At 52.9% G+C, this 12,700-nt stretch overlaps 1 protein-coding gene across 1 annotated transcript in view; it reads left to right on the forward strand.

Moving 5' to 3' along the window:
- The window catches only part of MYO7A (myosin VIIA), a 98,798-nt gene that overhangs the window by 6,582 nt on the left and 79,516 nt on the right, over window positions 1-12,700 (forward strand). The window contains exon 3 of the mRNA XM_024749673.1: window positions 9,377-9,490. Coding sequence (XP_024605441.1) covers window positions 9,377-9,490 — 114 coding nt within the window. The remainder of the gene's footprint in view (window positions 1-9,376; window positions 9,491-12,700) is intronic.

Consider the following 12,700-nt stretch of genomic DNA (forward strand, 5'->3'; position numbering starts at 1 on the left):
CCTCAGTTTTTGTTTATCTGGGAATGTCTTAGTTTCTCTTTCACTGTTGAAGAATATTCTTGCCACATACAGAATTCTTGTTGGAAATGTGTTTTTTCCCTTTCTGCATTTTAAATATATTATCCTACTGCCTTCTGGTCTCCATGGTTTCTGATGAGAAATCAGCAATTAATCATATTGAAGATCCTTCGTATATGATGAGTCACTTCTCTCTCACTGTTTTTAAGATTCTCTTTTTGTCTGTCTTTTGATAGTTTGATTATAATGTGTCTCAGTGAGGATCTTTTTGAGTTTATCCTACCTGGAATTTATTGAGCATTTTAGATGTGTAGATTCATATCTTTCATCAAGTTTGGGGAATTTGGGGTCATTATTTCTTCGAATATTCTTTCTACCTCTCTCTCTCCTCTCCCTCTGGGATTCCCATTGTGCATATATTGGTCCATTGGATGGTGTCCTGTAGGTTTCTTAGTCTCAGCTCATTTTTCTTAATCCTTTTTTGTTTCTGCTCCCTAGCCTGGATATCTCAGTTAAGCTATCTTTGGTTTGCTGATTCTTCTTTCTGCCCTTTCAAATCTGCTGTTGACCCCTCTAGTGAAATTTTCATATCAGTCATTGTACTTTTCAACTCCAGAATTTCTATTTCGTTCCTTTTTATAATTCCTGTCTCCTTATTGATAGCCTGTACTTGGTGAGATGTTGTTCTGGTTTCCTCCAGTTCTCTGAGCATATTTAAAACAGTTGATTAAAGTTTTTGTCTATTAAGTCCAGTGTCTCGGCTTCCTCAGGGAAAGATTCTATTAATTTCTTTTTTTCCTATGAATGGGCCATGTTTTCTTCTTTCTTTGCAGGTCTCATCGTTTTTTTTTTTGTTATTGTTGTTGAAAACTGGACATTTTGATTACTATAATGTGATAACTCCAGAAGTCAGATTCTCCCCCTCCCCAGGGTTTGTTGTTACTGCTTATTGTGAATTGTAATTTTGTTGAGTGACTTTTCTAAACTATTTTGTGTGTGTGTGTGTGTGTGAAGACTAGATTCTTTGTTGTGTGTGGTCACTGAAGTCTCTAAAACCCCTGGAAAAAACAACAAAACAAATTTTAAAAATCTCAGACTTTGCAGTTGGGCTGTGTGTATGTTGGCGCATGACTTCAATGCTCAGTCAGGACATTTACAACTCTGACTTAGCCTTCACTCCCTGTCTGCATGGAGCTTGAGGTCAGTCAGAGGTGAGAGCTTAGGGTTTCTCATGCTTTTTCTGAACACTCGTCCAACCCTGGGTGTGTACGTGGTCTTCTAGATTCCCCAGTATATGCTGAAGCTTTTACAAAGCCCTTTTTCCCTGGCGCATCTCATTCCCCTGCCTTTCTTCCAGGCTTTTTGGAGTGTCTATTGTTTGCGCCAACTGATTATTTTTTTCCCCAGGTGGTAGTTCATTTGCCTTTGGATGTTTTTGACCAATGCCCTCCATAGCTACTTCTCTACCCTGGGGTCCCTAGTTAGGGAATAAAGACAAACCTTTAGCATTATTCCCTCAGGGGTCCCCCAGACAGGTTAAAACCATCAAAATTCTTTGATAACAAGGTCTGTTCTGCTCCCTCTGACCCCAAAAACCCACACCAGGGATACAGGCTGCCATCCTCAAGGTGGGGAGTGAGGGAGGATGGGTAGGTTAAAGTACCACAAAGCTCTCCTGTGGGGTTTCAGTCATCTTCCTCTTCCTTAAATGTTCAAATGGTTACTGTAAACCTTTGCATATTTTCTAGAGTTCCAGTAAAGTTGACTCTGACAATTTTTGCTATGTTTTTTGGTGTTTCTGTAGAGTTCTTGGCAGACTTCTCTACTCTTTGCTGATATCACTTGCTGATGACAACTGGTACAGTTATTTCCTGAAAGCTTTTCTGTTCCAGCTTGCTATGTATACTTGGATAGGTCCTTTTGCCCCTTCTGAACCCCAGTCTCCCCATATGTAATATGGGTGGCCAGAATTGGACCAGATGGTGGTATGGTGGAGGTGACAGCAGCACTATGGGTGTGAGGCATGAAGGGAGGAGAAAAGAAGGTAGTGAGGTGTGGGGACCAGGGGGCACATAGCTAAGTGGAGCCTTGGTGGCTAAGTGGGGGCAGGGAAGAGTATGGTGGAGGTGGAGCGTTCCTAGCAGAGGACTCAGCATAAGCAAAGGTAGGAGGCCCTGTCCTGTGTGGCCGGGCAGCAGGAGACAAGGCTGGGGGAGCAGTGAGCCCTGGCTCTGGGAGAGAGTCTGGTGTGATGCCAGAGTGGGTCCCAGGGGCATTAGACCTGCCTCCCAGACCTGGTGTGCAGCCACCTGCAGGGAAGGGACCTACTCCTAGACTTCATCTCAGGGGTGGCCTGGGTGCAGGGTGTTGAGTAGTGGGTCTGGGTCAGGGAGGGCCAGTCTCTCAGTACTTTACTAGGTCTCTCTCATGGGGCCTCTCTCCATCCACCAGACTTGTTTCACCATCTCTTCCTCCTTACCTCTGCTTCTCTGTGCTTTGCTGTTTTCTTTTCTGGAACACCCTTCTCCCTCATATCTGCCTAAATAATCACAACACCACAACAACATGACTTGCTCAGTTAATAATAACTAACACTCACACAGCATTTGCTCTAACAGGCACCGATCTGAGTGAGTTACACACGACCTGTTTAACCCTCACAAGCACCTAATGAGGTACTGTTATCCTGTTATCCGACAAATGAGAAAACAAAAGCACATGGGGGTTGAGGAACTTGCCCAAGATCACACAGCATGTGAATGGCCTTGTCATCATTGAACCGGTGTTGGGTCCAGAGTCCAATCTCATAGGAGCCATTCTATCCTGTCTCTCCAGGGTTAATCTGTCCCTTATCTGGTGGTACCATCCTTATCTGTGTCTGGGTTTGTCCACCCCTAGGCTGGAAGCTCTGAGGACGGTGTCCCCTAAGCTTTAGCCTGAGCCTGTGAAGGTTTTTGTTTTTTTTTTAATTTTAAAAATATTTATTTATTTTTGGCTGTGTTGGGTCTTAGTTGCAACATGCAGGATCTCTCGTTGCGGTGCGTGGGCTTCTCTCTAGTTGTGGCGTGCAGGCTCCAGAGCATGTGGGCTCTGTAGTTGTGGCATACGGGCTCTCTAGTTGTGGCTCTTGGGCTCAGTAGTTGAGGCGTGCTGGCTTAGTTGCCCTGCAGCACGTGGGATCTTAGTTCGTGGGATCTGACCAGGGATCGAACCCATGTCCCCTGCATTGGAAGGCGGAGTCTTAACTACTGGACCACCAGGGGAGTCCCTGTGAAGGTTTTTTAAATAGACAGATGGAAGGATGCCTGGAAGCCCAACTCTAGCACCTCCCTGGGTCTGAGGGTCTGGTTCCTGTCCCCACGGACTCTCCTAGGAGGGTGGGCAGGGGTAGGTGTGCTTGTTCTGGGCTTAACTCTGGAAAGGACCCCTTCTGAGAGCAGAGCCCCTGAGAGGGCACAGGAAATGGGTGGGAGTCATTGCCAACAGTCATCTGTGTGCTGGGTGGCAGAGCGCTGGGTCCTCGAGGCTGGAAAAGGGGGGGGGGGCGTGTAGAAGGAAGCCCAGGTCCAGAGGGGCAGCTCCGAGTTCTGTGTGAGACATCACTGTCTCCTTCCTTGTCATTCCCTCTACTCCCCGCTGTGGTTTGCTCCTCTAGAACAGAAAGTTGGGTCTTCCAGGATTTCAGGCAACGCTGAGGGCCAAAAATGAGACCTTGAAGAGAGAATAGGAGAAAAGAGGGGAGAGGATAAAGATAAGTAGGGAGAGAGAAGGAGGCAGGTGTAGGAGGAGAGTCATAGGGCCTGGGCATTCCACACCTTCTGGATGGGACAGTGGCCACTGTGGCTTGCAGCCCAGCATGGACCCAGGCTGGCACCCAGTCCTGTGTGGCTGCCAGGACACAGGAGCCCAGCTTGGCACCCACTGTGGGGTGAGCTCTGAGCCATTAGGGGTGACTTGCTGTCCTGGGGAACAAGGGGACGCCCCTCCTTTAGGCCTCAGTGCCTCCTCTTTGACCTGGAGATCACCAGCTGGCTGGCCTCAGAGGCTGGGTGAGGACCAGAGACTCTTCCAGGGCTTTCCCCATAAAGTCCCCTCCCAACCTCAAGGCTTTTATCTGCCCTCATTCCCCAGAGGCAGCCAGTGGGCCAGAAAGATCTTTGATGCACCTTCCCTTTAGTCTTAAAAAATTTACGAAGTTTATTGTGTTCCACTCCATAACATCCCCACGTTTCTTTCCGCAGAAAACATACTGATTTTCTCCAAAACTGCGGTCAAGGTGAGGTTCCAGGTGCCTCGTTTTTGCCGAGGCCCCGCATCTCGTTTCCTGGGTGCCGTTCGCAGAGGTCCTGGTGAGGCGGGCCTGGAATCCCCGACGATGTTGGGTGTTGGGGTCGCGCCAGGATGGGAGGGGGCTGGGGCGGCGCGGGCGCCCCCTCCTCGTTCCCGCCAGCGGGCGTCACCTAAGCCGCCGTTGCCATGGGCCCGCGGCAGATGGCCGGGTTTAGGGTTCCCCGGCGGGCGGCGCGCACGGGATTAGGTGAATTAGGGAGCTAGAGACGTGTTGCCACCATAGCCGCCGCTAGGCCCTCCGCGCCATGGAGCCCCCTGCCCATCCCGCAGACCCCGCCAGCCCCGAGGACGCCGCTGACCCCGGCGACCCTGCCGAGGCGCGCGCCAAGCAGCCGGGCAAGTGGGCGCTGTTGCGTAGCCTGAACCAGGCGTTGAAGACATACGCGGTCCTGCCGGTGAGGCCCGGGTCGGGAGGGGGAGGACGCGCCCCGCGGACCCGGTCCTGGGCCTCGGTTTCCCCGCCTGTCTGGAGCCAGGCGGGCCGCAGGGTCGCAAAGCCCCAGGGTGCACGCACACCTGAGCCCTCTGGTGCCGCGCGGCCCTAGACGCCCGGCGGGAACTTGGCCCCCAGCTGCCCCTGCCTGGGCGCGGAGCTTGTGCAGCTGGAAAACGGGAGGTGGATGGGCCAGCGCTGGGAAGGGGCTTCCCTGCCCTTGCCCGGGTCCAGAGCAGGGGGTGACTCCAGGTGCACGGAGGGGGCTCGGGAAGACGTTTGTGGACTGGCTGACCGGCTGGTAGAAGGAAAGCATAGCCCGCGGGTCCCCTCCTCCACCGAAGATTAGCAACCAGACACTTCCTTGCTCACTGGCGCCCCTGGCAAGTCAGCTGGCCCATCTTTCTCACCTGTGAAAATGGGGCTAATGTAACCAATGTCCCGGAGTGACTATGAGGATAAGTGAGGGTGGGGGGAGTGTCCTGAGACAGACTCCTTTTCATTGCACAAACGGGGACTGAACCTCAGCCCCTGCCCCAGAGGAGGAAAGAGGCATGTAAGGCTAAGGCCCTGCGGGGAGTTGATATTGATCTGATCCTGGGCTCATGAGGGAAGGTGGGTGGACAGCAAAGACAACTTCCCTTTGCGTGGGTCTCTCATCTTCACAAGCACTGACTCCTTTCCTGTTAAGGTTGTTGAACTCTAAGGCTCAGAGAGACTGAAAGACTTACCCAGAGTCACACAGCGTTAGTGGCAGAACTGGGACCTGAACCCAGAACTCTTTACCTTGTGTTCATTGTGGATGTGGGCCAGCTTCCCTGGAGGAAGCCCCCACTACGGTTGTGGTGTACCCTTGAGAACATTTAGACAAATCCATCTAGGAACTCACCGTTCTGGGGCTGGGAACCACTCAAAACTGACAGCAGAGAAGCTGGAACTTGCCCCAGGTTACACAGCCACACAGAGGCAGGTGTCTACACAAATGGAACTTTTGATTCCGGGTGAGGTCCCTAGTGGGGCACCCCTCACAGTGGAGTGGTAGGAATGGGGCCAGATACAGTCATGGGCTGCCTGGAATCCAGCTGTGGGGAGGGGCTGGTGGGGTTAGACCTGAGCCCAGTGCCCCTTTCCTCTCCTCCCCTCTCCTGCCCCTCAAAAAGGTGTCATGTTCTTTTACATCTTCCTTCCTCTGCTCCTTCCTTCATGCATCCAGCGATTCCTGACCTGCCCTGTTTTGGGTTCAGGCTCTGCCCCTGCAGATGCTCACAGTCTCATCAGTCACTGATTTGATGAGTGACTATGGCCAAATCCCTTTCTCTCTTTCGGCCTCAGTTTCCTCATCTGTAAAATGGGGACCCTTACAACCCAGCTGCATTCTGATGCCCCAAGTACTTTCCATGGGACCATGGGAACTGTCCCCCTCAGAGGTTCTCAGGCCCCAGATTCCTCCCTGAAGCCTCTTAGCTGCCATTTTAGCCTCTTTCCTCGAGTTCAGACCAAGAGAAGAGAAAGTTAAGTCGCCACCCTCCTGGTGACAGTCCTAGGCTAGGAGGGTTCTAGACATTTCTGTTTGCTTTGCTGCCCTTAGCTGGAGCTTCCAGTTTGCCTTTTGGGTCCACAAACCATCTCCAGCCAGGGACCCTATCAGTGCTTCCTGTTCTGCTTGCAGAGCTGGGTTCAGGGTGGGGCCCAGGGGATGTAGGGAGAGAGCACTGAATTTGGAGTTTGCCAGGCGTGGGCTTCATTCCCAGCTCTACCACAAAACACCCGTGTGACCTTGGACATGTTTCTTGACCTCTTTGAGGAGATGAAGTAGAGAGAGAATGCCCTGCCTGAGCGTTGTCATAAGGTTCAATGAGACAGTTAATTACAGCGAAGCATGTAAGTCACTACCTGGCCTGTTGCAGGGGTATTGAGTTTGCATAGAGCAATGTCCTGGTGCCACTGCCCGCCACCGCTGGCCTCTGGGAATCAGGTAGTCTCTCTCTTTCTCTCTCTCACACACGAACTCTGTCACATGCTCCCTCTTACCTACTCACACACACGCTCACATACACGCTGTTTCACATTCTGATTCTCTGTCTCACTGAGAGAAGAACTGTTTCTCTATGTTTGGTTCTGGGGAGTCACCAATGGAAGACTCAGACCAGCCCTGCCCTCACGGGGCTGCAGGCTAGCGGGGAGTGGACACCCATGGTGATGACCCAGAGTGGTGCTGGCTGTTAAGGGGCAAGTCCAGGGGCCCCGAAGACTGGAGGAGAGCCTGTGTTCTTTACACAGCAGCCAGGGGAAGTTTTGAAAATGTAAATCCATCATGCCATTCTCTCCTGCTTTAAAACCTTCCAGTGGCTACTTGTCCTACTTGAAAGAAAGTCCAGCGTCTGTCCATGGCTCCCAGGGCCCTGTGTGCCCTGGTGCTGCCCATATCCTCCAAGCGCCCCCTCATCTAGCTCCAACCTGGGCCGGCCCTTACTAGGCCCTCTGCTTTCCCCTCTGTTCACTGCTCTGGCCCCAGGGTCTGGAGTGAAACTGGCCCACAGCGGACCCTCCACAGATATGTACTGAATGAATGAACTAACTCTTTAGGAATTGGGGAGGAGGTAGAAGGTGCGGCAGTGAGGAGAGGCCAGGGAAGAGTTGCTATTTGCTTTGGGTGTCCTCTCAGTGGAAAGGTGGGGTGAGATTGGGGGCAGTTGGAACAGAACAGCCTGAGCAGGTGTGTGTCAGGTGGTCCTGGGCTGGCGCTTAGAGAGGGCGAGGAGTGTGGCTGGAAGCACATCTTGGACTTGGGACTAAAGCAGTCGTGAGGATTAAATGGGAAGCAGTCATGCAGCCTGGGCACACAGTAGATGCTCAGCAAACGCATGAGTTCTCCTCCCATCCCAGATGCTCTCCAATTTTTCTCACGTTCTCTGGGAGACAGCTTGGGTTTGAAGCTAGCCTGTTTCTAGCATGTGCTAACCTCCCATGAAGTGAAGGCCCATAATGGCGGCTGTGGCTGAAAAGTAGTTGGTTCTGATGGGAACAGGAGGAGGCTGAAACAGTGAAGAGTTGGCCTTGGGACTCACCAAGCCCACGCCTCACTGAGGCATGTGGAAACTGAAGCTCAAAGAGGTTAGTGATTTACTGGAGGCCAAGTGGGTCCTGGATCCCAGTCTCATAGCCCAGAGCTGTTTCCCCTGGGCCATCCCCATGGGCTTATTTCATTGTGAATCAGTTTTAGCAACTGTTATGCTTTTAACTTCCGCTTGATAGGAAGTTATATTTTTATTAGGATGTCTAGGTTCTCTTACCCTTCTGGGGAACTTGGGAACCACCCCAAAAAAATACTCTTATTAAGATTAGAATAAGGGCTTCCCTGGTGGCACAGTGGTTGAGAGTCCGCCTGCCAATGCAGGGGACAAAAAATTCAAACTTTTACCTCCAGGCCAATGAGAGTCTATGAGTCCTGAATCTTGCCCATCTCTCTCTCTCATCAGGTCCTGCAACAACCACCTCTTTGCGGTTCCTTCCTGCCTCAGGGCCTTTGCACTTATCATTTCCGCTGCCCAGATTTCTACCCTTGCTCTTTCCTAGCCTGACTGCTTTTCGCCCTTCAGGTCTCAGCTCAGAGGTTTCCTTCATAGAGTGGCTTCTCCGGCGAATGAGTCTCCGGTTGGCCGGCTCTGTCTTTCTCCAGCGTTGGTGTGCTCACTTCCATCACAGCACTACCGCCATCCCAAGTGACCGTGTACTTGCTCAGTTGTTTGTTTTCTGTCTCCTCCCAACTAGAATGTGGGCTCCATGCTCACTGCTCGATCCCCAGCATTTAGATCCCTCAGTGCCTTGTACCCAGTATGTGCTCAGTACACGCATGTTGAATGCATCAGTGCTGAGAGTGGTTGTTCTAAGTCCAGTTTCCGACTCTGGGTTGTAGATTTGGCTTCTGTGAACCCTTACTGAGCGTGTAGTGGGAGCCAGGCCTTTTGCTGAACGCTGCAGGGGACACAAATAGAATGCTCCCCTGGCCCCAGATCGGGATGTCCCCACAAGTCAGGAGACAGTGTGGCTGAGAGCGATGCCCACATATATCACGGGGCCTGGCACAGAGCAGCATCACTGCAGGGAAGTCATAACTGTGACTGTGGGTGTTGACCAAGGAGGTGACAGAGGCTGTTTGAATGTCCTGGGGGTACACCTCCTTTAGGACAGAGGGGAAGTGTTTCTGCCTAAACTTCAATGAGTCTGCTGTACATGTGTGGGATGTAGCGTCTTGGGGAGAGGTCAGGGCTTTGGACAGGCCTGGGCTTGAAGCTGCCCAGCTGTGTGGTGTTGGCTCTTCCCCTCTCTGAGCCTCTGCTTACTCATTATAAATTGGGGACAGTAACAGCTGCCCCAGAGGAGGGATTGATGACACTACATCGTGCCCAGCCCAGGACCTGGCACCATGGCTTCCACAGTGCCAGTTCCCTTCTCTTCCCTCTTCTGTGGTTGGCACAAGGGCCTCTGGTGGTGGAGGGGTGGGCACAGGACTGCTTGGAAGGAGTACCTGATCCCCCTCCCTGCTCACCTGGCCTGGGCCTCTCTCACCCACAGGGGGACTATGTCTGGATGGACCTGAGATCCGGGCAGGAGTTTGATGTGCCCATCGGGGCAGTGGTGAAGCTCTGTGACTCTGGGCAGATCCAGGTGGTGGACGATGAAGGCAATGTGAGTAGCCCGCTGCCACCCCGCCCCCAGGCCTTGGGTGGGACACAGGCTGACAGGTGACCTGCCTCAGGGGGATGGAGGCAGTGCCTGTGCCCCGCTTCTGCCTCTCAGAACCCCCTTCCCCCATGGAGCTTTCCCCATCACCCCCATGGGAGGGAGCCTCCCCTTCTGCCCCAGGCTACCTGTTCTAGTTCCACCAGCACTTCAGTCCATTCTGCCTGGTATTAGAAATGTGTGTCTGTGTGGGCATACCGGTGTGTACAGTGGGGCAGGGGGTGGCACCGGGCTGGGAGCTCCTCAGGTACAGGGGTGCTTTCGGGTCAGACAGACTGGATTCAAATCCCATCCTGCCCACTTGCTAGCTATGCAAACTTGGCCAAATCTCTTTCCCTTCTGAACCCTCTCAGGGTTATTGATTCATATGTGAGATCACACGTGAATGCCTCAGAAGAGGGTGAGGGGTCTGAAAATGCCCGCTCTTGTTCTGTGGGGTTATGGCATCACATGAATTCACTGTCCACCCTGACGCTGCCCTGGAATTAGTCTAACGGTTGAATGCTTTATCTCTTGTGGCCCTGAAGAAAAGGGTCACAGGAAGTGTAAGTTTGATAGACAGTGAGAGTGGGGCCTTGGGGAGGGAAGAAAAGGTCTTAAGTCAGGGTCCTGCCTTAGAGAACGTGGCCCTGATGAGGGCCCAGAGGGGAAGCCTGGGAACTCTGGACATGTGTGCACATGCATGGCATGTGTGTATGCGGCAGGGGCACATGTACAGCTTAGTGGGGACATGGAGGATGAGAGAGATTAGGTTCCACCGTAATCTGGGTTGTCCCTGATGCTGTGGCCGGCGCTGGGGGCATAGAGACAGTCCCCATCTTAGCCTCTTAGTTTGATGGGGGTGAAAGAGGGTACAGTGACTTGGAGAAGAAGGCTCTGTTGAGGGCCAGGGGAGGGCTCAGGATGCTGGAGGCCTGGTACTGAACGTGGAGGAGGCAGGGGCATCACTGTTACCCTGCAGCCCCCAGGGATACCCGCCTTGGGGTTTGCAAAGCCCTTTGACCGGAGTTCTATCTTTAGGTCCTCACAGTGTCTGTGAAAGGCAGGGAGGACAGCAACTGTTACCCCAAGGTGAAACTGGAGTCCAGAGAGGGACCCTCAGGACGAGTCACACAGCTAGTGAATGATGGTGCTGGGGTCAGGATCCGGGACTTCTGGGTTCTGTGTGGGAGTTTCCTCTCCCAGCATCTCAGTGGCAGCTGTAGAGCTCAGGTTCTGTTAACCACACTTTTGTCCCCTGAGCTTTAGAAGTGGAGTGCCTGCAACGTCATTCCAGAGGCTCCAGTTCCAGGGCCTTCCAGGAAGCCCCTGTGAGGTTGCAGCCTCAGAAGGGGGACACGGATTTGGCTGGCAGCACACACAGGCCCACAAGCTAGCCTGGACCCCCCGGGTGGGGCCCAGGGACTCTGCCTGCAGGCTTGAGTTTCATCTGGGTCATGTTGCATGTCAGATGGTGTCCCATAACTGTGTCACCGGATCCCAGAGGTCCCCTCCCACTTGCCCCCTGAGAACGGGGGCTGCAGAAGGGGGAGGGATGTGGCTGGCTGGCTGGGAGCAGGTTAGGGGGCTGGGTTTGCTTCAGTGGCATTGGGCCCCTAGCGGCTTCTGGCCTCCCCTTTCACCAGCCTTTCCTACTCCCACTCTCTCCCCCCACCCCACCTCCAAGCCACAATCTTTGACCCCTCTGTCTGCCCACAGACTCCCTCAGCTTGAGGGCAGGGACCAGGTGGATCACATCTGGTTCCCCAGAGCACAACAAAAGGTCTCCCAGAGAAGGTCCTCTGTAAAGACCTGCTGAATGAATGGAAAGGTCATGGTTCCGTCCTCACTGGAGTCCTAAGGCTCTGCTTTTGTCCAAGCTGTTCTCATTGGCAGATGTACCCCTCCTTCCCTCTACTTCCTCTACAGAGCAGGTGGTCCTTGCCTCTCTGAGCTCAGTGCCAGGCCAGCTCTTTCCCAAATGTGCCCCCAGGCCCTAGAATTGGCCATGTTCCCTCTCTGTCTCTCGCTTGTATGCCTTCAGGACCAGGCCTCAGTTTCTGCCCTGGTTACACTTTGATCTGTGCTGTAGGTGTCTGTGGACGTTGACCTGAGCGCTGCTGACCTCAGCCGGGCGACCTTCCATGCAGGAAAGGGGCGGGGAAAGGCTCAGCTCTGCCATCTAACTGAGCACACCACTTTACCTCTCCAATGTGACTCCTCGCTGTAAAACGGGACTGGTAATTCCATGATGAGATGTTAAGAGAAACAAATGAGAACATACATCTCTTTTGCAACAAAAACTGGAAAACATTAAAGTGATAATACCCAGCACTGGTTGAGCAATTATCAGGCACCAGTGCTTTTTAGACCTGGCAGGAGTGAAACAGAGGTTGGCCATTATTGTGTCAATTAACCCTCCCAACATCTCCAAGAAAAAGGGATTGTTAATCTCATTCCCATTTCATAGATGAGGTTGTAGAGGTTCAGGAAAGCAAAGTGATGTGCACAGGGCTACAGGTCTTACAGTGGCTGAGCCACCTCTTAACTCTGTGCGGAAGTGTCTTGGGGAGGAATTATGGGACCAGAGGCTGGGGTCGAGCGGGGAAGGCAGACAGCCTGCCCAACGTCCTCTCCCCTCTGGCCCATTCCAGGGCTTAGGACCGAGTCAGGGAAAGGGAATTTTCCAATTGGATCAGCTTTTATCAAGAAATAGGGTGGGAGAGAGGAATGTTCCACACGGGATTGGAAAGTCGGCAGGTTCTTTGATCTCACCACCAGGCGCATTCATGTCAGGGCTGTCTGAGGGCCTGACCTGGAATGTAATGCCCTGGCCCAGGAGGTGCCATGAAATGCCAGGGAAACTGGAGTCATGAACAATCTCTGGCCTGCCCCTCACCTCTCTGAGGGCCGTGGTCCTCTGATCCTATTTTCTCATGTGACGTGAGGGGGCTGCAATAGGGGACTTCTGGGGTCTCTCCATGACTAGGACTCTGCTTTTAATTCAGACTGGTTCCTAGTAGTCCCCAGCCGGCCATCTGTCTCATCGGGGATCCCCTGCCACGTCATTTGTGCCCGGCCTCTATATGAGGCACTGTGAACCAGGCGTATAGCAGACATGGAACCAGCCTTGGGGAAAACTGAGGGGTCAGGGCCAGAACTGCGCTCCGACAGTGG

Source organism: Neophocaena asiaeorientalis, unplaced genomic scaffold (genome assembly GCF_003031525.2).
Source record: "Neophocaena asiaeorientalis asiaeorientalis breed wild unplaced genomic scaffold, Neophocaena_asiaeorientalis_V1.1 scaffold363, whole genome shotgun sequence".
Taxonomy (NCBI): Eukaryota; Metazoa; Chordata; class Mammalia; order Artiodactyla; family Phocoenidae; genus Neophocaena; species Neophocaena asiaeorientalis.